Source organism: Desmodus rotundus, chromosome 3, assembly GCF_022682495.2.
Source record: "Desmodus rotundus isolate HL8 chromosome 3, HLdesRot8A.1, whole genome shotgun sequence".
In the NCBI taxonomy this organism is placed as follows: Eukaryota; Metazoa; Chordata; class Mammalia; order Chiroptera; family Phyllostomidae; genus Desmodus; species Desmodus rotundus.
The window spans coordinates 12,131,834-12,156,414 of NC_071389.1; the positions used below are offsets into that span (position 1 = coordinate 12,131,834).

At 37.4% G+C, this 24,581-nt stretch overlaps 1 protein-coding gene across 6 annotated transcripts in view; it reads right to left on the minus strand.

Annotated features, from left to right (window-relative positions):
- HP1BP3 (heterochromatin protein 1 binding protein 3) overlaps nt 1–24,581 on the minus strand; it is a 37,248-nt gene that overhangs the window by 1,969 nt on the left and 10,698 nt on the right. For all 6 annotated transcript variants that reach the window (XM_071220853.1, XM_024554313.3, XM_024554315.3 and 3 more), the window contains 8 exons: nt 23,962–24,121; nt 21,564–21,707; nt 19,706–19,786; nt 18,821–18,975; nt 8,711–8,801; nt 4,177–4,336; nt 2,019–2,130; nt 201–314 (listed from right to left, as the gene is read on the minus strand). In XM_071220853.1, the coding sequence (XP_071076954.1) occupies nt 201–314; nt 2,019–2,130; nt 4,177–4,336; nt 8,711–8,801; nt 18,821–18,975; nt 19,706–19,786; nt 21,564–21,707; nt 23,962–24,121 (1,017 nt within the window). The remainder of the gene's footprint in view (nt 1–200; nt 315–2,018; nt 2,131–4,176; nt 4,337–8,710; nt 8,802–18,820; nt 18,976–19,705; nt 19,787–21,563; nt 21,708–23,961; nt 24,122–24,581) is intronic.

The window sequence follows — 24,581 nt, forward strand, 5'->3', positions numbered from 1 at the left end:
ATACATTTTATGATGTTTTTCTTAAGAAAACAGGACTTTATTTTGAATAACCAAACTGTGGATAAATATACAGGCTTGACCAAAGTATAAACTACATATTCACATGCTTCATTTAAGTTCAGAGCCTCTAAATTTTCAAGACAAATTCAAATGTTACACAAAGAACTTGAGAAAGTTCCTGAGTTTTCACACATCCACACCTTCTCTTAGGTGGAGGTTCTTCATCCTCAGAGTCTTCTTCTGATGAGTCATCTTCATCTTCATCCTCATCTTGAGAATCATCTGGTTCTTTCTTTGGAAATAGAACTCCTGGGCTATAGAAAAATAAAAAAATAAAAAAATAAAAATAAATAAAAAACCCCAAAACTAAACCACACACACACACACACACACACTGTGGAAAGACAAGTCCCATATAGGACAAGGGAAATAATGTGAACCTAGATGCACACGCCTTCACTATTCCCCATTTCCTCCAAGCTTCCCCAAAGATGTCACGTTTAGGTTACAAATATCAGGTTACAATTTAACCTACTTTGAGAACACATACAGAGTTATGACAAATCTGTAAAAGTCCCAGACCATACCTCATTCCCTTCCTCCTTCCATTCAATGGAATTGACTCTCAATCATTTATTTATGACGTTATGTGTATGACTTTAAAGTTAAATATTTGAGTATTTCAGAGAATATGCATTCAAGCAGTAACACCTAGGCTTGCATGGAAAAAACAAGAAAGCTACACTTCACTTCTGCTAAAAGTGGGCTTTAGCTGTACACATCATGACACCTTACTAGAAATGAAAGTGCAAGAAGTATTACACCACAGGTGCATAGAACAGTGCTTGGCCCACAACAAGTGCTCAGTGTATTTTTTGGTTCAGTGAATAAGTAAGGTATGCATCAGACAGGTTTTTCAAGTAATGTCCCTGTATGAAGGTGGCAGAGGATTCTTGGAAGGAGCCAATGTTCTTACTTGGTACGGGACGCCTAAAACATACATAGACAAAACCCTCTAATAATCTTCCTGTCACTACCAATTATTTATTAAAGAAGGAACAAACATCAAAATAACTGGCCAACGATCTAAAGAATTCAATTCTTGATTTCAGGAACATTTGGCTAACAATAAGCTCTGGCAGGACAGTCAAAATTCCTCTGTTCGTACATGAAAACCTTTTGCTTTAAAACAATACTGCCTTAAATAGTCTTTATTTTCAAGTACAAAGTCTGTCCAGAAAAAGTCCAACCATTATTAATATAAGAACAGTTTGGACGATATCAATGTAATCTGACAGTGAAGGAGTGGACTGGAATGCACATGCGTGAACAATGACAACTTCCCTATACTAGTCACTGGGGGCGGTGGACACCATTGAATAAGCATGTGTACTGTGTGGCCATTGCATTCAATATGGCTGAGCAAATAGAGCAATGAATCTCCATCAAATTTTGCATTAAGTTTGAACATTCCTCTGCAGAAACTATTTGGATGATTCAGAAGGTTGCAGCGATGGGTGACTGGTGATTTGGCAGCTTCTTCATGACAATGTGCCTGCTCATGCATCACATCTCCTGCGGTTTTTTTTGCAAAACATCCAATCACCCAGGTGACTCAGCCCCCCGAAAGCCCAGATTTGGTGCCCTGTGACTTCTGGTGTTCCCCCAAACTAAAATCATCTTTGAAAGGGAAGAGATTTCAAACCGTTTATGAGATTCAGGAAAATACCATGGGGCAGCTGATGGTGACTGGGAGAACTGTGTGAGGTCCCAAGATGTCTACTTTGAAGGGGACCGAGGCGTCACTGTCCCATGTACAGTGTTTCTTGCATCTCCTATCTTCTTCAGATGTCTCTATTTGTCAGATTACAAGACTGGCTACCTTCTGGACAGACCTCGTATATCCAGTTCAGTGTGTAATAGTAATAAGGGTCAAATAAGCCAAGCCTGTAACCTGGAATCAGATTTTAAACTTACAATGACCAATACTTCATATTATAGGCTAAGTGCTTGTTTACCTGGGATAGTAGGGAAAACAGAGCTGGAAGGTACCACTGAATCCTTTACCAGAGATTTGTTCCATCCACCCATTCTTTTCGCATTTTTGCAGGGTTTTCTTCAGCAAATGCACTGAAAAAGTATTAAAAAATGAAGAAAGTTATTCATATTTGGTAATTCTCTCCACCACAATCACTTATATATTAATTTAATGTCCTGTCATACACAGTAATTGACATGTTCTAAGAGAATCCTTAGTGGTCAAACAGATTAACTAATTCACTAAACAATTATTACGGCCCATAAATTTGGCAAGAGTTAAATTATAATGGCTAAAGAGTTTAGAGCCTGCTGAGTTAAATTCCTCATTTCACAGAAAGGAAAAGAGAAGCCTAGAGTGGTTAGTGACTAGCCCACTGCTGCTCATGTATGGCTGACAGCTGACCTAAGATTAAATCTCCCACTATTTTCATTCATTCAAACATCTATTGAGTAACTGTAAGAACAGATAATCATCTCGGAGACTACCCATAAAGATAAACAGAACCAATTTCTCATGAATCAGCAAAGATTACCAAAACAACACCATGGCTCCTAAAGGCCTCACTAATTCCCGCCTTTCATACATTATATAGTGTTCTGTATCTAAAAAAGAGCAGCAATACCAGTGAAACTAAAAAGGTTAATAACCAATTTCACCCTCTAACATTTGGCCAAAGAAGAAAATCGTGAAATAGTCTACAAGGGTCAATTAAACACGGTATATATCTTTAGTAAGGAAGAAAGTTTATTGAAAACACCAGTTTTCAAAGTACACAAGAAGAAAACAATCAGAAAGCATTCCTTCATAATGTTAAAATATATACATTGCATACATGTTAAAAGCCAGTATTGAGATTTTAAAATTACCTTTTTATTTAAAATAATACACAGGTCCGGCACAAATAACACCTTTTTTTATTACAAAATATTTCATTACAAAATCATAAAAGCATGTAATTTTTTTAAAAAGATTTTATTTATTTATTTTTAGAGAGAGGGGAAGGAAGAGAGGGAAACAACTTTGTGTGGTTGCCTCTCCTACGCCCCCTACTGGGGACCTGGCCTGTAACCCAGGCATGTATCCTGACTGGGAATTGGACCAGTGACCCCTTTGGTTCACAGGCCCATGCTCAATCCACTGAACTACATCAGCCAGGGCATAAGCATGTAATTCTGTACCACCACAATACCACACTCAAGCACATCATATGACATTTTGGGTGAAATGTTCAAATTGAAACTATAAATTATTACACCCATATTACTACCCTACCGACCGCACTCAAGCAGGCCTTACTTCTGCCGAACCCTGTATTATAGTGTGCATTTTCTGCTACTCTCATATTCTTTATCCTATAGCAATGGGGCTATTCTAGTAGTTCACTGAGGAAAATATACAATCTTATTATCTGTATGTGATAATGCTGCTAAGGCAAGGTTTCTAATCTCAAATTACCACCTGATAGGGTAAACAGACTACGAAAAAAAATTATTTTCTGTTACAGGGCTTATATCAATCAGAAAATACTTAAGCAGTTAAGTATTTTAAAATACTGGTTTGGTTTCAAGGTAAAATTAGATGTTTTGGTAAACATTCAGAAATAAGCAAGAAAACAGGGTACTTGAGAGGTGTTAAAAAATTTTTTTTCCTTAAATATTTTATTTATTTTTAGAGAGAAAGGGAGGGAGGGAGGGAAAGAGCAAGAAACATTCATCAGCTGCCTTCTCTACACCCCCAACTGGGGACCTGGCCTGCAATCTAGGCATGTGCCACGACCAGGAATTGAACTGGCGACCCTTCCATTGGCAGGCCAGCACTCAGTCCACTGAGCCACACCAGCCAGGGACTTGAGAGGTGTTTTGAACATCGAGACTTATCTAAGTTACAATAAAAATATCAGAAAAATCTTTATAGCGAAGTAAAATCAAATTCTGATCTTTAGCAGACATTGTAAATTAAGGATAAGCCTTGTTTCTGTCTGTTTCTCTTTTAGTAAATGCATTAAACTTGTACAGTTGTTGGTCCCTCTTGGTTTTTAGTCAGCAGCTAGTGCTTTCGTCATGGGTAGCATCATCTCTAGGCATTTTCCACAATTGCTCTAATCCCTGTAAAATGCACACAACTCTGAATCTTACTTTGATAGTTAGAATTGGTCCCTGGGTGGTTCTCCAGGACATACTTCTTCAGAGCAGTGGTGGAGCAGGTCTTCGGTTCATTCATGGCGGCAATGGCGGACAAGATTGCATATTCCATCAGGCTTCCACCAAGGAGGGGTTTCTCCCCTGATTTCTTCAGCTGTTTTCCAAGGAGGAAGAGAAAAGCATCAAGACAACACTCTCCCAAAGCAGGTCAAGACAAGACTCCTCTGCACCAGGTGGGTCGGAGTTCCTGCATTAGCACAGATATGTTTTACAATAAATTGTCAGGTTAGGGACTTTCTCTTCCCACTTATCAGGTATTCAATCTAACTGAGGAGTCCCAGCCCTCCTATGAATATTTTCTCTTTCCATCTACCCCTCTGTCCAACCTAAAATAGCAATGGCTAACCTAACCCAGAGAGACTGAAAGCTGTACCCCAAAGAGCAGGTTAACTTGTTAGGCTCCCCAATAAGTTAGGATGCTTTTACTTGAGAATACTTCCTTTTCTTGAACCTGAAAAATGGAGTAGTTATAAAAATAATAACCTTTTTAACCCTACAGAAAAATAGCAAAAAAAAAAGCTTGGTAAATATTTAGGATATCATACAATAGAAAATTACATAGGATCGTTCAAGGACAACGGGCTAGGAAACAACGGTGAGCACCAATAAGCAAAAGTTTGGGGGAAAGGAAACTTAAGTATGGTTCACAACAGTGATTCTCAAAAAGGGGTCCACATACCCTAGGGTAAGGCTCCTGAGACCCTTTCAAAGGATATGCAAGTCAAAACTATTTTCCTAATAATATTAAGATGTGATTTGCCCTTTTCACTGACTGTGGTGACATTCGCAGAGGGTGGAAAAGTTGATGGAGAAAGCTGCTGCTACCTTACCACACATCAAGGCAGAAGCACAAAACCCACATAGTAGTTATTGTAGTCTTTACAGCTATGCTCTTGTGGTTTAAAAAAAAGCCAGTTTCACTTAGGAATATTCTTGATGAAGTAGTACAGATTATTTTATTAAATCTCAACCCCAAAGCATGTCTCTCTGGTATTTTATGGGATGAAATGGGGAAGAACGCATAAAGCATGCAGGCTGTATATATGATGATGGTCTCAGGAAAAACAGCCGTGATTATTTGAGTTGTGAGTGGAACTAGCTGCATTTTTCATGGAATACCCTTTTTACTTGAAGGAACTACTAACAGATAAACTATGATTATTCAGACTTAGTTATCTGGTAGACATTTTCTTGGAACATAAATTAAGTAATAAGCCTGTCACTTCAAGGAAAACAACTAACAGTATTGGTTGCCAATGATAAAATTAAACTTATTAAAAGAAAACAAGTTGGGAAAACTTTTATCTACCACTGGGAGCTTGCTTGATCAGTGGGTGATCTCATCAGAACAGTGAATGTGATTTTTGTTACTGATGAACTGTGTCAAATTTTAGAAGTCTGCATAATTCAGTGAACCACAATTTTCCAAATGACTGTGTTGCAAAATTACGCATGGTTAAAAGAGCCACTCAAACTTCAAGACAGACCAAAGGATTCTAAGGTAACAAAGTCTAGTAAGAAGTTCACTGATATTTCAGGCTCCATATGTCAACTAACCTTTGGAATTACAACAAAAATCAATTAATTAACATATCGTATTAACAGAATTAAGGAACTAAAACCACATAATCATCTTAAGAGACACAGAAAAAGTACCTAACAAATGGAACATCCATTCATAATAAAAACTCCAACAAACTGTAATAGAAGGGGATTTTTCAATCTGGTAATAGGCACGTATGAAAAACCTACAGCTAACTTAATGGTGAAAGAGTGAATAGATGAGGATGTCTGCTCCCATCACTGTACTGGAATTTCTATCCAGTGCAAAGAAAAAAAAATAAGACATGCAAATTGGAAAGAAAGAAGTAAAATGGTCTTTATTTGCAGGTGACATAATCCTGTATATGTAGAAAAATCCTAGGGAATCCACAAAAAACCTACTAGAACTAATAAATGGGTTCAGCAAAGTTGCAAGATACAAGAGCAACAGATTAATCAACTGTATTTCTATAGACTACTGATGACCAACCTGAAAATGAAAGTAAGAAAATTCCTTTCACAATAGCATGGAAATATTTAGGAAAAAATTTAAGAAATGTAAGACATATACACTTAAAGTTACATAATATTGCTGAGAGAAGTTATAAATCTAAATAAATGAAGAGACAGTCTGGTGCTCTTTACAACTCAAATGCTAAGTAAAAATAATAACTCTCCCCTAAATGATCTATAAATTCACTTCAATGTCTCCTAAAATCCAGGCTGGCTTTTTTGTAAATATTGACAAGTGGCTCCTAAAATTTGTATGGAAATGCACAGGACCCAGATTAGTTAAAACAATTTTGAAAAGGAAAAGACGATTTACATTTACTAACTTCAAACTTTACTACAAATCTAGAGTCACCAAGACAACGTGATTCCGGCATAAGGACTCATATATAGATCAATGGAAGAGAAATGAGCGTCCAGAAATAAACCCTTACACATTTATGGTCAACTGATTTTTGATAAGGTGTCAAGGCAATTCAAAGAGGAGAGGACAGTCTTTTCAATAAATGTCATTGGGACAGCTGGATGGCCCCATGCAAAAACATGATTTTATACCCTTACCTCACACCATAAACAAAATCTAATTCAAAACTGATTATAGACTTAAATGTGAGCTAAAACCATAAAACTCAGGAGTAAATCTTTGTGACCTTAAATTAGGAAATAATTTATTAGATATGACACTAACAGCACAAGTAACTAAAAAAAAATGGTAAATTGGACTTCATCAAAATTTGACACTTTTGCCCTGGCCAGCGTGGCTCAGTCGGTTGGAGCACTGTCCGGTAGACCTATAGGTTGCAGTTTGATTCCTGGCCAGGGCACATACCCAGGTTGTGGGTTCAATCCCCAGCTGGGGTGCATATGAGAAGGCAGCTAATTGATGTTTCTCACATCAATGTTTCTCTCTCTCTCCCCCCTCCTCTCTCTCTGAAACCAATGAAAAAATGTCCTCAGGTGAGGATAAAAAAAGAAAATCTACACCTTTGTGCGTCAAAAGATACTATTAATTAAGTGAAAGCACGGGCCACAGGCTAGGAGAATATATATGCAAATCATCAACCTGATGAGGAACTTGTATCCAGTTACATAACTCTTCTAATTGAGTAAGACAAAGAACCCAGTATTAAAAATAGGCAAAGGATCTGAATAGACATTTCACTAAAGAAGATGAACAAATGTCCATTAAGCTCATGAAAAATGGTCAACATTAGTCGTCACCAGGAAAATGCCAACCAAAACCACCATGAGATTCCACGTTGTAAGCACTAGTATGGCTATAATAAAAGAGACATTAACTGGTGTTGACAAAGATATGCAGAAACTGGAACCCTTATACATTGCTGGAGAGACTAAAATGATGCAGCCACTTTGGCAGTTTCTTAAAACATAAATTTACTATACAGTCCAGCAAATCCATACTCCTAGTTATATACCCAAGTGAAATAAAGACATATATCCACACACAGATTTGGATGTAAATTAATGCAAATAGTTAACATTAATCATAATAGCTAAAAGATAGAAGTAACCCAAATGTTCATCAACTCATGAATGAACAAAATGTGTTAGACAATGGAATAATATTTGGCAATGAAAAGGAATAAAAGTACTGATTCATGCTGCAAAGTAGATAAAACTCAAAAATTGTATGCTAAGTAAAAGAAACCAGACACAAAAGACCACATATTGGGTAATTCTATCGATATGAAACATACAGAAAAGGCAAAATTATGCAGAAGGTAGATTAGTAAACTGGAAATGTGAATTAGTAGGATGGGAATGGGGACTGCAAATGGGCACAAGGGATCTTTCCTGAGTGATGCAAATGTTCTAAAACTGGATTGCGGAGATAGTTGTATAACACTATAAATTTACTAAAAGTGATCAAACTATAAATTTTAATTTAGTATTATTTTACAGTATGTATATCATACCTCAATAAAAAGCAAGAGTTTGGGTATAGTATCAAAGAATAACATCCACAAGTATTTGAAAATTATCTTAAAATACTCCCTCCTTTTAAATCTATTTCTGAGTTGAATTTTTTTCACAGATATAACCTAAAATATACTGAAAACAAGTATCAGCGGTCTTCTATTGGGGTAGACTTTAAAGACTTTTACAAGAAGATAATAAACAGTGTCCCTTTCTTCATTTTTTAAAAAATATAGTTATTTTTCACAAAAATGTTATGTGAACATGTAATGGGTTTATTTTTTTGTTTATTTTTTAAATGAATTAAATGTTTAATATTTTCTTCAGTTTAAATTTCTAAAATGATAAATATTGATAGGAATAACCCACATAAACAAAAGCTCTTGGGGTCCTCAATAAATTTTTAGAGTATAAGGAGGTCCTGAAACCAAAACTTTTGAGAACCACTTCACTATAACCAAGCGTTTTGGCCTCTAACCTGGAATGTTCCAGAAGCACCTTTACCAGTTATTTGTTCTAACTGGCCTCTCTCTACTGCTCTCTGCAGAGCATTCTTCAACAGCTGAGGCCTGCAGAGAAAACAAAAAATAGAGACAAATGTTATCAATGAAGGAGAGATTTGAAGAAATAGATCCAGTGTTACTCCCTGAACTAATGTTCTGATTTACAAGTAGTACCTTGTTAAAATGGAAAACAAGGCAGTAAGTTATTGGTACCCTTTTTTCTTCAAGCACAGATGCTAAGTCATTATCTGTACATATAGACCCGTTTCCAAAATGTCAGGACACTCCAAAACCCGTCATTTATTAGCAGCAGACCACAACAGCAACCAAACTGTGTAATCAAGCAAAGAATGGGTATTTTTAAAAAGTTCCATCCAACTCTAGAATTGAAGCAAAATTCCCAGATGGTTTTTAAAAAGTATATACACACGTTAACAAAAAACTGAGTCACTTTTTATAAGCCAGTATCTAAAACACTTAATGAAATACAATTCCCTGAGAACGAAAAAGGTTGTTTTTAATACAGTATTTCTGGCTTAAGAGGCTTGTCCTTTAAAAAAGCAAACAAACAAACACACACACAAACTAGGTTATCAAAACCAAATGGCAGGCAAAAAGAAACTGAGTATTATTAAAAACATAAGAATAGATAAACATAGCCCTGGCTAGGCAGGTTGGCTGGTTAAAGTGTCATCCTGATACTCTAAAGCTGTGGGTTGGATCCCAGGTCAGGGCACATCCAAGAATCAACCATGAATGCGTCAATAAGTGGAACAACAAATTGATGTCTCTTCTCTTCTCTCTCTAAAAATCAATCAATAATAAATAAATAAATTCTTTTAGAAAAACGTAAGAACAAAGTGTTGAAGCAACAGCCGTTCTGTCAAGGGGCGAAGTTTGAATGATGGCTAGGGAGCCTCAGGTGCAGGGAGAAAACAAGTCGACTTAGGGCTTAAAGGCATCTGTGGTGTGGAATAAGACCGCCAAATGGAAAGCTGTACACGGGGGCCAGCAACAGGACATCTGAAGAAAGGCTTCATCATAATCCCCAAGTTTGGTGGTGTGATTTGCCACACCTCTCAAGAATGCTGGAACAGCACCCAATGAGGGGAATATCTCATCTAAAACTGGGTAGCAGCTGGGCAGACAGAAAAGATCTGTGGGGCAGCCCACTGAGGGGCAGAATAATGACGGCCAAATGATCATCAGTTGAGGTGCTTCACTGAGCTTTGATATTTTCCTTTGGAGAAATTTTGAATCTCTTGTAACCACTAAGCATTACAGCCTGAGCTGACACCAGAGTTACTAATTACATCATCCATATGCTTGGGAAAGAAGAGTAGAATGGATCCCTCATGTTCTAACAGGACACTGTAGAGTAGAACTATACTGTCAAATTTTGTACACCCGACACTCCAGATGAATAAATTCCCACTAAAAACAACCCCCAATGAAAAGCCAGCACTGTTCATAAGTCAGGACTAGTATGATTTATGTTATGACCCAAAACATATGCACATGCACATTCTCAAGTCATTCATCCCACAAACATTAATTATTTATTATGGTTATGCAGGAACACACACATAGATCTGGTCACTAAACTCAAGGAATTTAGGAGATGGTAAGTACCATAATTATGGTAAAGAATGGTAAGGGTCAGGATTGAAGTACGTGCATAGAGCTTTGGGAACATAATCGAGGGTGTAATTTAACTGTGAAACAAATTTTCTATTACTTGCTCTGTAAGTTAAATTGCATATGAGGGTAATCACATAAGCTTAAGTAGAACACTGAAACCCAGAGTCTTATCAAATTAAATAACTGGTCTGAAAAGAATCTTCCTAACCAAGGTTCCAATGCTCCAGGAATGAGTATCAGTTAAATCAGTTTCCTTCAACACCAATTATTACTTTAGCACTCACCTTGTCCTAAGGAAGAGTTCCTTCACCCACCCAAAGTTCTTTGTCACTCCTATCTTCAGGTAAATCCATATTTTAACTAACTGCTTTAAAGCTTCTCAGATTGGTTCTCTCTCTCACTGCCATAGTATTGCCACCACGCCCTCCCTTCTGGGCACCACATTGTTTTCATAGTGCACTCCACTATGAGGTCAATACGCCTACAAAGACCCTCTTCATGAAGTTACTTAACAGAACAGGTGCCAAGTCTAAATGCTTCAACCCACCTTCAAAGTCTTCCACGACATGGTTCCACCCCTTGTTAGTCTAGGTCCAGTCACAGCCAGGCTTCTTTCAGTTCCCCCAAAAGAACCCCAACTCCTGGCTCTGAAATTTCCTACCAAAGCTCCTTTCCCATCCTTTTCTCATAAAGCTCCTTTGTCCCCCCCTCTATTATCCCACCTAAATACACACTCTTCTAGAGCTAATCAAAGGCCCATCTCATTAACTTACTGCTAACTCCCAGGCATAGCTCTTTTCTGAAAAATTCTCTAGCCTGTATCACACCATTCTGCACATACTATGGTGCCAAGTGCTGTTCTAAATGCTTTACATGTATGTAATAAGATAACACAGTAACTCCAAGGAATAGGTACTATTATTGTCCATTCTTTACTTGAGGAGAAAAGTTAAGATAGAAAAATTAAGTATTTTCTCCAGAAACACACCAATAGACAGTGGAAGAACCAGATTATAAACTTGGGCAATCTGATTTCTGATTCTGCATTCTTACTCATTATATAATGCCTGCCCTTTCCAATATAAAACTCTGAATAATGCAAAAGGCAAGAGGTGTGTAACTTAAAAATGAAATAAAGTTCTGGCTTCACTCCTGAACAGGTAACCCTGCATAAAAATGTTTTGGGGTCCCCCCTTTAAAAAATATTTTATTAATTATGCAATTACAGTTGTCCCAATTTCCCCCCCTTTACATCCCTCTGCCCGCTACCTCCATTCCCTCCAGCAATTGCCCCCTAGTTCACGTCCATCAGTTGTGTATGTAAGTTCTTTGGCTTCTCCATTTCCTATACTATTCTTAACATTCTCGTCTATTTTCTCCCTACCAATTAGTCTTCTTCATCCCTACACTTTTCCCCCATCCTCTCCCTTCCATCTCCCAGCCTATAACCCTCCAAATGATCTCCGTGTCTATGATTCTGTTCTTGTTCTGGTTGTTTGCTCAGTTGGTATTTTTAGATTCACTTGTTGATAGTTGTGAATTTGTTGCCATTTTAATGTTTGTGGTTTTGAACTTGATCTTTTTCTTAAATAAGTCCCTTTAACATTTCATGTAATAATGGCTTAGTAATGATGAACTTCTTTAACTTGTCTGGGAAGCACTTATCTGTCCTTCCATTCTAAATGATAGCTTTGCTGGAGAGAGTGATCTTGGATGTAGGTCTTTGCTTTTCATTACTTTGAACACTTCTTGCCTGCAAAGTTTCTTTTGAAAAATCAGCTGACAGTCTTATGGGAACTCCTCTGTAGGTAACTCTCTGCTTTTCTCTTGCTGCTTTTAAGATTTGGCATTTTAATTATGATGTGTCTCAGTGTGTTCCTCTTTGGGTCCAATCTGTTTGAGACTCTCTGTGCTTCCTGGACTTGTATGTTTATTTCCTTCACCAAATTAGGGACGTTTTCTCACTTTTTCAAGTAAGTTTTTAACTTTTTGTTCTTCCTCTTCTTCTGGCATCACTGATTTAGATGTTGATACATTTGGAGATGTCCCAGAGGCTCCTTATGGTATCCTCATTTTTTTGTATTTTTTCTTCTTCTTGCTGTTCTGGTTTAATGCTTATTTCTTCCTTATGTTCCAAACTGTTGATTTGAGTATCTGCTTCATCCCTTCCACTGTTGGTTCCCTGTAGATTTTTATTTCACTTAATGTAAACTTTATTTCTTCCTGGGTCTTTTTTATGCTGTTGCCATATTCAATGAGTTCTTTGAGCATCCTGATAGGTTGGTTATCTCTGTTTTAGTTCTTTTGCTGAGCTTTTGCTCTGTTTTCATTTGGGCCACATTTCTTTGACTCCCCAATTTGGCAGCCTCCCTGAGTTTGTTTCTGTGTATGAGGTAGAACTGCTTTGACTCCATCTTAGTAGTGTGGCCTATTGTAGAAAAGGAACCTGTAAATTGTGTGAGGCAGAGCCTTAGGTAATTGCCCGGGTGGATTGGCCTCAGAGAGGGGACAACGCAGCTGCCTGGCTTCTGGAGGTTTGCTTGGCACTCACCCTGTTTCCAGTCACTTCATTTATACCCCATATGTGACTGGTGTCCTTCCAGCTATTGTCCTGGTACTGAATCCCACAGAGGTGGGTTTGTGTATATCCTTCATCCACGTGGGCTCTTTAAACAGTGTCTCCTGCATATCTGGCAGTTTCTTCTGCAGCCTCAACCCCCACTGGTTTTTATAGCCAGAAGTTATGGGGATTTATCTTCCTGGTATTGGAACCCTGGACTATGTAGTCTGGTCTGGGGCTATGATTGTTGGCTCCCAAGGTATCCCTCCCAATTTTTATCCACCACACATCAATGTGGGACCACCCATTCTACGTCTCCCTGTCACACTGTCTCCGCTGCTCCTACCCATCTGGACAAATGTGGCTTCTTTAAATCCTTGGTTGTTGGTCTTCCACACAGCTCAATTTTCTGACAGTTCTGGATGTTATTTGTTTCGAGATTTAGTTGTAATTCCTTCTGTGGTTGAACAAGGAGGCAAAGCACGTTTACATATACTTATCTTGACCACAAGTCTTCTGGATAAAGTTTTTATCAGCAAAATTGAGGCATGAATATATTAAGTCTATTTTGAAAACTATAGAAAACAAGGTAAACAAGTGTTTTATAAAGCCCTATATAAATTCAAGGGACTGTTTAAAGTAAGATGATTAGACCAGAGTAATTAGAAAGCAGGGAATAGTGGGCAACTCTTGGTGGCTATGTTTTCAACTTGGAGAAATTCAGTTTGCACTGAGACAAAACAAAAGCCGTGCAAAAAGGGAATCCAAAGTAAAGGATGATGAGCAAATTGCAACCAATAGCAGCAAGGGTTCTGGGTGGCCAGAATCTAAACAAGAGAGTTACAGCAGTCTCTTAGAAATGCATAGATGGAATTAAGAATGACAGACCTGAAATTACTCAGAGTTGAAATTGTTAAAAACCTAAAAGATGTCTAAAGAAATCTGAGGGTTGTCCGGAAGAAGTCCAGCCATTATTAATATAATGAGCATGGTTTACAAAACATCAATGTAACCTAGCAGCCAAGGAGAGTAGACTGGAATGTGCACGTGTGAACAATCATAACTTCCCTATAGTAGCCAGTGGGGTGGTAGATGCCACTGAGTGAGCACGTATACTATGTGGCCATCTCATTCAAAATGACTGAGTGAGTTAGAGCAACGAATCTGCATCAAATTTTATGTTAAGTTTGAATGTTCCTCTGCAGAAACTATTTGGATGATTCAGAAAGCCACAGCAATGGGCAACTGGTGACTGGCAGCTTCTTCATGACAATGTGCCTTCTTATGCATCGTGCATTGTGCAGAGTGTTTTGGCAAAACATCAAATCACCCAGGTAACTCAGCCCCTCTACAGGCCAGATTTGGTGCTCTGTGACTTCTGGCCTTTCCCAAAACTAAAGGAAAGAAATTTCAGACTGTCGATGAGATTCAGGAAAATATAATAGGGCAGCAGATGGCGACTGGGAAAACTATGGGGTCCCAACGTACCTACTTTGAAGGGGACTGAGGTACCATTGTCCTATGTACAATATATCTTGTATCTTCTTCAATAAATGCCTCTATTTTTCATATTACCTAGCTGGAAACTTTCTGGAGAGACCTCATTATGTTTAGAGTAAAATATTGGGCATAAAATTGAATCCTGAGCTGAGCTATGTTCATTTTTGGGATGGGTAGAGAGGGAAAAATAAAAAGAGTATGATAAAGTTCAGGATACACAAGGATTCAATTTAAAAATCTGATTTCTAATGCCATATGACCAAATTACCCTTGAAAAGTTTCTAAAGGCAACTAACTTCTTAGAGGCCAATGCCGTTTTTCTCTTCAGGGTTGCACAAAGTCATTGTTATTAAATTGAAGTGATTTAAGTATTACATAAAAAAAACCTGTCTTTCAAAATCAGAACCATATTGAGCACGATCTCATGCTCATACCATGAAAATACTTACATGTAATACTTAGTACATGCCAATCTTAACATGTACTTACAGATTTAAGCCTAACAATCCCGTGAGTTAAAAACTAGTTATCAATGAGGAAATCGAGGAACAGACATGACTCATTCAGACATACAAAGCTAGAAAATGACAGAATCAGAATTTAAACCTAAGGGGACTGCTTACGAAGTCTCTGCTTAGCCACAAAGCACTACAGCCTCCAGTACATGGAAGCAGAAATTCATGTTTCATCTCATATTCTCCAGGGCCTATGTCCCTTGAGTGGAACTGTAATGTCCAGGTAAAGCACCCATATTCATCCATTCACTCATTCATCTCGTAATTTTTTAAGCACCCACTGTGTGCTAGGCTTGGGGAAAACAGAAGAAAGCAATACAGATAAAAAAATCCTGGCCTTCAAGAATCTGACATTTTCATGGGATAGACAGGTTACCTTTTTAAAAAAGCAAATGAAGTACGTCATTATGGTAGAATGTAACACATGTTATAGAGAAAAACAAGGCAGAGAAGCAGAGGTCTGAGTGCTGGGAAAGGAGCGCAAGGTTGCAAATGTAATTTAGGTGATCCTATCAACCAATTGCAACATGTGGGCCATGTCTGGATATTGACCTGAAAAAAACAACTGTGATAAGTAATTTTGGCCCTGGCTGGTGTGGTTCGGCAGACTGAGTGCCAGCCTGTGAACGAAAGGGTCGCTGGTTTGATTCCCAGTCAGGGCACATGCCTGGGTTGCCCCAGTTGGGGGCGCATGAGAAACAGCCACACACTGATGTTTCTCAATCACTTTTTCCCTCCCTTTCTCCAAATAAATAAAATATTTTAAAAAAAGTAATTTTGGAGACCATGGGGGACATTTTAACATTATGGGATAATATTGAAAAATTACTATTTTTTAAAAATGACTTTATTTTTTAGAGAGGTTAAGGGAGGAAGAGAGGGAAATATCAATGTGTGAGAGAAACATCTACCGGTTGACTCTCACATGACTCCAACAGGGGGCCTGGCCTGCAAACCAGGCATGTGCCCTGACAGGGAATCCTTTCAGTTCAGAGGCCAGCGCTCAACCCATTAAGACACCCCAGCCAGGGCAAGAATTACTAATTTTGCTAGAAATAATGTTAGTGTGATGGTTATGCTCCCTTCAAAATTTAGGCATATTTTTTGTTTGTTTTTTATTATATTTATTGAGATGACATTGGTTTATAGGGTCACATGGGTTTCAAGTGTACATTACTATGTACCTATGTGTATGTTTGAAAAATTTCAATATAAAGTGTTAAAAAAACTAGTAAGGCAGTCAAGGCAGGTCTGTGGTGGTAACAGTAGATGCAGAAACCTAAGGAAGTGAAGGAGTAGGCCAAGTGGATTATGGGGGAAAACCCCCCAGGCAAAGGGAACAGCAAGGCTCTGAGGCCAATGGAGGGGCGGGGAAAGAGTAATAGGAGATGCACACTAGTAGTAGAGATGCATGGAAGTGCAGTGCCACGCAGATTATTCTAAAGACTCTGGCTTTACCTGTGAGGGAAAGCCACTGGAAGGCTGGAACAGCAAGGTGGTATGATCTAACTTACATTTTTTGTAAGTCTCACTTTCACTACTATATTAAGAACATACCGAAGGGGAGGGAGTGTGAGAGAAGCAGTTAAAGAGGTTACTGCTCTTACATGGCTAAGACATGACAGTGGCTTGGAAAAAAGTGGTAACAGTGGAGATAATAAAGTCTATAGATATATTTTCAAGACAGATCTGAAGTAATTGTTTACAGATTAGATATAGGTTCGGAATTAAAAAAAAAAAAGAGACTAGCATGCACCCAAGCTTTTTGGCCTCAGCAACTGGGAAAATGATGTTACCACTGAATGAGATGGAGATGATAGGGAAGGTAGTTCTTTTTTTTCGAGGCGGGGGGGGGGGGGGAGACAGGGAATGGGGAAATCAAGACTTCAGTTTTGGAAAGGTCAAGTTAGACACATCAGTGATGATGTCAGATAGGCTTCTGTATGTATGAGTGTGGAATTAGAAGGAAGGTATGAGCTAGATTTATATATCTGTAAATTAGTAGTATACAAGTAGTTTTAAAGCATTAAGAGTCAAAAGAATTACCACGTGAATGTGGACAGAAAAGACAAGAGGCCTCAGATCTAACTGTGGGGTACTCCTGTATTAAGGAGTCAGGAGATGGGAAATCAGCAATCCTTGTCAGATTGAGAAAGTGTAAGTAGTGCAGTGGCAGGAAAACCAGGAGGGCATAACGTCCTGAAAAACAAGTAAAGAGTGTTTCAAGCAGGTGGTAGTCACCCTCTGTCAAATGCCAATGAAAGACCACCAGCAAATAAGTTAACCACTAAACCACTGAAATTTGCTACATGGAAGTCATCGGTGACACTGACAGGTGATTCAGGTAAAATGGTGAGGTTAAAATAAGGTGTGATAGAAGTGGGTTTAAGTGAAAGTAGGAGGACAAAAATTATAGTGAGGAAGTACAGACAACTCATACTAGAAAACTGTATTTTTCTTGTTCCTCTGGCCAAGTTTTGTTTGCTTAAATTTCATGTGACATTAAAAAAAAAATGTATGACAAGAGGACTCCACTACAGTCTGAGGTAAAGAAAACCAATATGGTTTCACAGAAGTAAAGGGAAAATGCCTTGCCTGGTGTGGCTCAGTGGACTGAGCGTGGGCCTGCAAACCAAAGGGTCGCCAGTTCAATTCCCAGTCAGGGCATATAAGTGGGTTGCAGGCCAGGTCCCTAGAACGGGGCGCGTGAGAGGCAACCACACATTGATGTTTCTCTCCCTTTCTCCTTTCTCAAAAAAAAAAATAAATAAATAAAACCTTAAAAAATAAAATAAAATATAGTAAGTATCAACTACATCATACCCATTAAAAAGGCTACTATCACAAAACCAGAAAGTAACAACTATTGGTGAGGATATAGAGAAATTAGAACTCTTAAGCACTGTTGGTGGGAGTGTAAAATGGTACAGCCACTGTGGAAAACAGTATGGTGATTCCTCAAAATATTAAAAATACAACTGTAGTATGATCCAGCAATTCCACTTCTAGGATTTTCAATTCCACCCAAAAGAACTGAAAGCACAGTCTCAAAGACATATGAACACCAATGTTCACAGAATTATTTGCGACAGCTAAAATGTGAAGCAACTCAAGTGTTCACTGAAAGGTGAATAGACAATCCAAATGTAGTATATACATGCAATGCAATACTACAGAGACTTAAAAAGGAAATTCTGACATATGAGAAACATGAGTAAACCTTGAAGACATTATACTTAGTGAAACAACCTGGTCACAATAAGACAAATACTTATGATTCCACTTATATCAAGTATGTAGAGTGGTGAAAAATCAGAGACAGAAAGTAGAATGGTGGTTACTAGGGGCTGGAGGAAAAGAGAAAATAAGAGTTCTAGTTTAATGGGTACCAAGCTGCAGTTTTAAAAGATGAAAAGAGTTCTGGAGATGGATGGTGGTGATGGTAGCACATTATGGATACATTTAATACCATTAAACACTGCACATTTAAAAACGGTTAAGATAGTAAAATTTGTATTTATGTGTACTTTACCACAATAAGAAAAAATTAGAAAAAAATTATAAATAATGAGCAGATGAGAAGACAGAGTTTAACACTGAATATTCTAGCAGCTGTCATCATGAAGGAGTTACTCTGTCAGGGTCTTACAAAAATTAACAAGTAGTGTGGGTTTCAAAAGAAACTATATATGGAGACATGAAAAAGAACACATGATGGGACAAAAAAATTAAACCCACAGAAAAGGTTTTATTCCCAGCTCAGTCATAAGTAACTTTCATTGAATATTTAATCTTTCTCTTTTCTCATGAAAAGGGGCTACCAGAATAACGGACATGTGTGCCTTACAGTCCAGGCCAACATGTCATACCTGATGTCCACTCTAAGTTTCGGGTAATACTGAGACACGTATTTTCTGATGAGACTGTAGGAAGCTTCTTTAGGCTCACAAAGGCGAGTAAAGGCCAGTGGGAGGATATCCTCCAATTTTACTTGTGGTTCTGGATCCACTGCAGAGCTCCTGTTCTGAAATGTAGTATCAAAATTATCATTAGAAAATAACGAGCTTTTCTGGTCAAATGTTTCTACATTCAACTCAAAGGCTTTTCTAAGTTGGTTGTCAAATCAACTAACTAACACAAAACTATTCACATTCAAACAAACCGTATTCATAGTGGTGGAATGTTAGTTGTACGGCAATTTAAGAGAAAAATTTCAGATTGAGTTAAATAAAAAGGAATGATAAGACTTTAAGGTCTTAATTCATTTTTAGCCTTCAATACAAAAACTGAAAGGATCATGGAGCACTCAAGAGCAGTGTACAGAAGTCCACTTTGAAAGTGCTTGCCAGTTTTATGAAAAAAAGTAGAAAGATCTTCAGAGTTGTTAAAACAAAGATGTGAGAAGTGTTCATGATTTCAATTACTGACATAGATGAAATACTAGATGTTTCACTTTATTATCGTATAAATATTTTCCATAAATGAAATTATGTATCTTGGGGAGGAGGAGACTTAGTATTTATTAAAAAAAAAAAAAAAGAGAAGAAAAACTGGCTCTGGATATAGTTTGGGGGTATAATATTGAATGAGAATGTGCCTGTTTGCCTCTTCTAGTTTAATGAGCAAATTACTTTAATCTCTGTAGGACTTAGTATAAAGGCCAGCCTGACACAGTGCCTGGCACAAAGTTGCTATTTTGAGTAAGCAGTAAGAGTATCACAGCATATCATCTGACTGTGGAAGAGATTTCTTACCTTTCTGTTTCTGGATTTCTGAGGGGTTTTTCTGGATTTCTGGACCACAACAAAACTCCCAGAAGCACCTTTCCCTTTTACCTAAAGTAAATTAATTTTAGTTACAATTAACTAGTATTGTATTTTCATTTTAAATTATTCTGGTATCCATATTTATAACTTTATTCCAGATTAAGCAAATTACAGGGCATAGTGATACAAGAACTACTGTCAAATGCTGTTCAACTTGTCAGAGGAAAAAAAACAAAAGAAAAACCCCCCAGTGGATTAGTCAAAAGACTTGGGATTGCATCCTACTCATGGCACCACCCAGCTATTCAATAACGGGCAACACTGTAGACTTGAGCTTTTGGTTCTTCATCTACAAACTTGGGGAAGAATGCTGATACCAGATTAAACAGTCTACTATAAACTTTAAAAAAATAAAAATAAAAGTCTCATGGAAAGAAGGGACACAATCTCTTGGGGAAAATAAAAAAAAAAAAATCTCTATCTTGAAGGAAGATAGCTAATGGGCAAGTTTACAGCCTAGTTGATCTCAAGCCGTAATGCTTCCCACAGTTTGCCCATTAGAGATTATTCCTGCACGTGGCAAAGGTTATGAAAGTCACACCACATATTTCCACAGTTTACAAAGCACTTTCACAGACTTTTAAAGTTGATTTACATTAACCTGAGTCCCACACACTTTAGCTTTACCTATCCTGCTATGAATATAGCAACCCAGCTGAAATACTTCTAGCCTATAAAATGTTTAAGCATCAAATGGAGGGTCAGGCTATGAGGCAAGAATAGGTCACAAACCATATTTTCATAAAAACATAAAGTCAGCTCATAAATTGTGCTGACATACATTATGATATAGGACAGGTGTTCTAATTATATTGGTTAGATAGTATCTTTTAATTAATGATTATTTTAAAGGCCACTTAAATATCGGTTTTACAACACTTGAAAACAGCTACTGTAGGATGTAAGCTCCACAGAGCAGGAATCTGTTTTCCTTACTGACGGACACCCAAGCACCTGGAACAAAGAGACACTCAATACACGCTTGTGCAATTAAGTACTTGCTGAAAGGTCCTAAACACAGTTTAAATGCCTGAAAGGAACAGTTTTCTACATTAACCAAACTATGCAGAAAGGTATAGAAGAAAGGCAAGAGGACTGTGGGAATGCAGTGAACTGTGTCATTAGAACCATCTTTGTCTCTCCCATGGAACCTTGGTAGTTACTCCATCCCTCTGAACCTCTGAAGAGGTTTAGATAAGATAAAGTCCATTTTAGCTTTAGACTTTCATGATTCTAAGCAATATTTTGATATACTATGAGAAGTAACACAGATTTATGCCTGAAATCAATACTGGTTTTAGTACTAGTCTCAGGTTACTCAGGCTTCTCTCATGCTCCTAACTAACTTTCATAGTTTTAGGTACCATCAAGTAAAGGTGAACCTATTTACAAAGCTAATGTATAAGGGCAACAACAAGTCTAGTCATGAAGCAAGGCTTTAAAACCTAAGACAAAAGCAATGATCGTTTCTGCCATTGCAATGACAGGACTCCTCAACCCCACTTTTCTCGTCTTCAGCACTACGTGATCTCAAGCACGAGGGGTCCCCAAAGGAAATCCAATTAAAAATACAAGCAGCTAGAAGATAATCACACCATCTACCCTACTGTTATAAAAGGTAACAGGTGGTGATTCTGAAACTCAGTCTCAGATAATAAAACTAGGTTAAGCTTAAGCATTTCATTATGTTATCTTATTTTTAAGAAAAAAGACACAAAAAGCCTAAATGTAACTGAATATAGACTTAGACATTGGAATGATCTTATTACCAACAACTATTTAATACCTGTTTGATGACACCTCTATTTAATTCTCTTTTCAGTGCTTGTTTAAGGAGGTAGCCCCTTCTCTCCAACTCCAGAGAAGGGTACTTATGAATAATGTATTTTCGAATAGCAACAACTGATGCACCACTCTTCTGGAAGCATGCCTAGAAAACACATTTACCAAAGCATACACATTACTTTAAACTAGCTGTTTTTTCATTAGACAGCAAAGCTGACACATGTTTTTAAAATCAATTATTTCAGAAGTGAACTTAATAATGGATAAAGAATGCAGAAGAGAATAAATAGTATTTCAGTTCTGTTTATCATGGCTGTGGAGAAACAAAGAATTAAAATATTTCTGCAACAATAATTTAAAATTGTTCAAAATACCAAAGAGAAGATACAACACATGAATAACATTCTGTGTGTTAATAAGGAACCTCTTTCCATTTTAATTCAGTTCTGTATTTAGAAGACAGATTTTAGCTTAAAAATGAGGAAAGCAGAATGCTGGATCACAGACTGGGCCCGTTTTATGGAATGAGTTTCGGCACACCAGGACCAGTATTTCTCTGCAGGCTTTGTGTGCATGTCAACAGAGAACATAAGCGAAGATATTCTGAGTAAATGGCATAAAACTGGATATAGAGAGCATAGTCTTAAAGGGAGTTTTGGATAACAACAGGGCATTAAATTGCAATGAAAAGTACCCTCTTCTGTTTCCATTCTATCTATATTCCATTTCACTAGCGCCCATGGAAGACTTAAGCAGGTCATTATGTCACAAAGCCAGCAAATTTCTTCAAATGCTTTACATTTTGAAGCACACAAACAGCATCTGTTACTTATCTCATGAGCCAGTCCACCAATTGTGTTGCCACTGTCTATAAACTGAATGTTGTACAAACTCATTTTCATTAAACAAAGATTTGGTTGAGTGCTATTTAATACACTTTGACAATAACAAAAAAGAAGTCACAGATAGATGGACCAGAAAAGATTTTACTACAAAAAATAAGTTGTGTTAATATGGGTCCACTTACTTCAAATGTATGTCTCTGACCTATTACAAACTATTGCCTATTCCTGGTCTTAATTTTAAAAAAAGCATAAAGAAAAGAAAACAGGCAAAAAAGAACTCTGTAATGCTAAAATGAGATGGAAGTAAACATTAAGACTCTTGTTTGATTCAGAAAATTCTATCAGTGGTTGAAATCATCATCTGTTACACTGCATAGAGTACACACACACACACACACACACACGATCATATTCAAACTATTCCTCAGGCCTGATTATACGGTCTTAAATTTTTGCTTTACTATTTTAAAATTTCAGTCCCTTCTCCATCCTCACTGTAACCCTACTCTTTGAAGGAAGACAACAAAGAAAAAAGATCTTACTGCAGTCAAGCTATCTAGAACAAGGAAGTTTTTTTAGTGAGTTGAGAGCACTCTGGGAGAGTGCGGGAGAGTCTGAGCGCAAACCCTTGTCCAGTTCGTGTCAGTACTGTGTTCTCAGACTGTGAGAACGACCACCAGGGTGCTCCTTCCTATGTGCGCCACTCTTGGTTAAATTGATCTGCATCTCTCTCCCCAATTCTTCTTCAGATCTAAGGACAGGGTCCCTGAAATGAGGGGGTCTATGGCTTCTATTTTAACTCCTCTTACCACCTGATCACATGAAATAAACAAGGCAAAATTACACAAAAAACGGCAAGGTCAGGTTGAAGATAACCTTAAAAATTAAAATAAGAAAACCACACTTGATCGTGTAAGCTAATGAAAGTCAGTGGATTACAGCAAAGTCGTAAAGCTATGCAAGGAGGACGATTCTGCAGGTACTTTGGAACAGCGAGGTGATGAAGCAAAATAGTAAGAGGGTTTTTTATAACTCAGGTTTGAAAGATAACTTCTAACAATTATTAGACACTCAACTTTGAAAATGGACTTAAGGATAGGTTGTAAATTTTTTAAAAATAAAAATTTTCAATGTTATTCACTTACCCTGAGGCACAATTAGATTTCCTAAGGGCAAGGGCCTTGTTTAGTCTTTTTCTAGGCTATGTCACTAGTAGAGTTGCCTGACACAGATAAGTTAGCCCTTAAATATTTGCCAATGAATTAACATGCTAAGCCTTCAAATAAAAACTATACTCAACCAGTAAACTGTATACAAAAATCTAAAGATAAGTTAAAAATACTTGCTATAGTAAATATGAATAAAAAAATTAACAGTGCTCATCAAACATAATTATATTATTAAGACAAAAACTTCACAATGGCTTTCTTCTATTTAAATCTCTTTTAGGAAGCAGAGCCAGATTTCCAATGTCTGACAGGAGTATGCCATTTTTAAATAAGCAAAAGATGAATAGAGTAAATCTAAGATGAACTGTGTGAAATAAAAACTTGCCTTTATGGCCTCGGTTAGGATTGCATCCATCTTGGGACGTGGGGAGGAAGCCATCGGTGTCTGTTTCTGGGCCCGCGCTAGCTGGCTGGCAGAAAGAGTAGCCCAGGAAGGTATTGTTTTTTTCACTTTCTTCTCCTTTTCTTTAGATTGATCTTTCTCTCTTTAAAACAAAGAATTGTTATGGTGCAAAATAAACTCTCCAGAAAGAGGCATAAAGTCAGAAGAGGAAAAGACCAGAGAGAAATAAAAATTAATGTTTTAATTTACATTAAAGTGACAAGTGAAATAAGCAAAATTTTACTGAACCAAATTTTAAAAAAATATAGTATTATAAATAAACCAAAAGGTGTTTTCTCTTTAGGTACAGGAGAGAAGAGTCCTATAAATTAGTGCTGGTATAAACAGCCAGCACATATAAGAGATGAGAATTTTTAAATGTATTCCAACTAAACAGCAGTGAAAAGAACTCAAGCTCTGAAATCAGATAACTGAGTTTTTTAGTCCCAACGTATAGCTGCATGATCCTAGCAAGTGACCTGAGTCTCAGCCTCCTCAGCTATAAAATTGAAATATAATACCAAATACTTCACAAGGCTGTTAAAGAGAATTATGAAGTGATG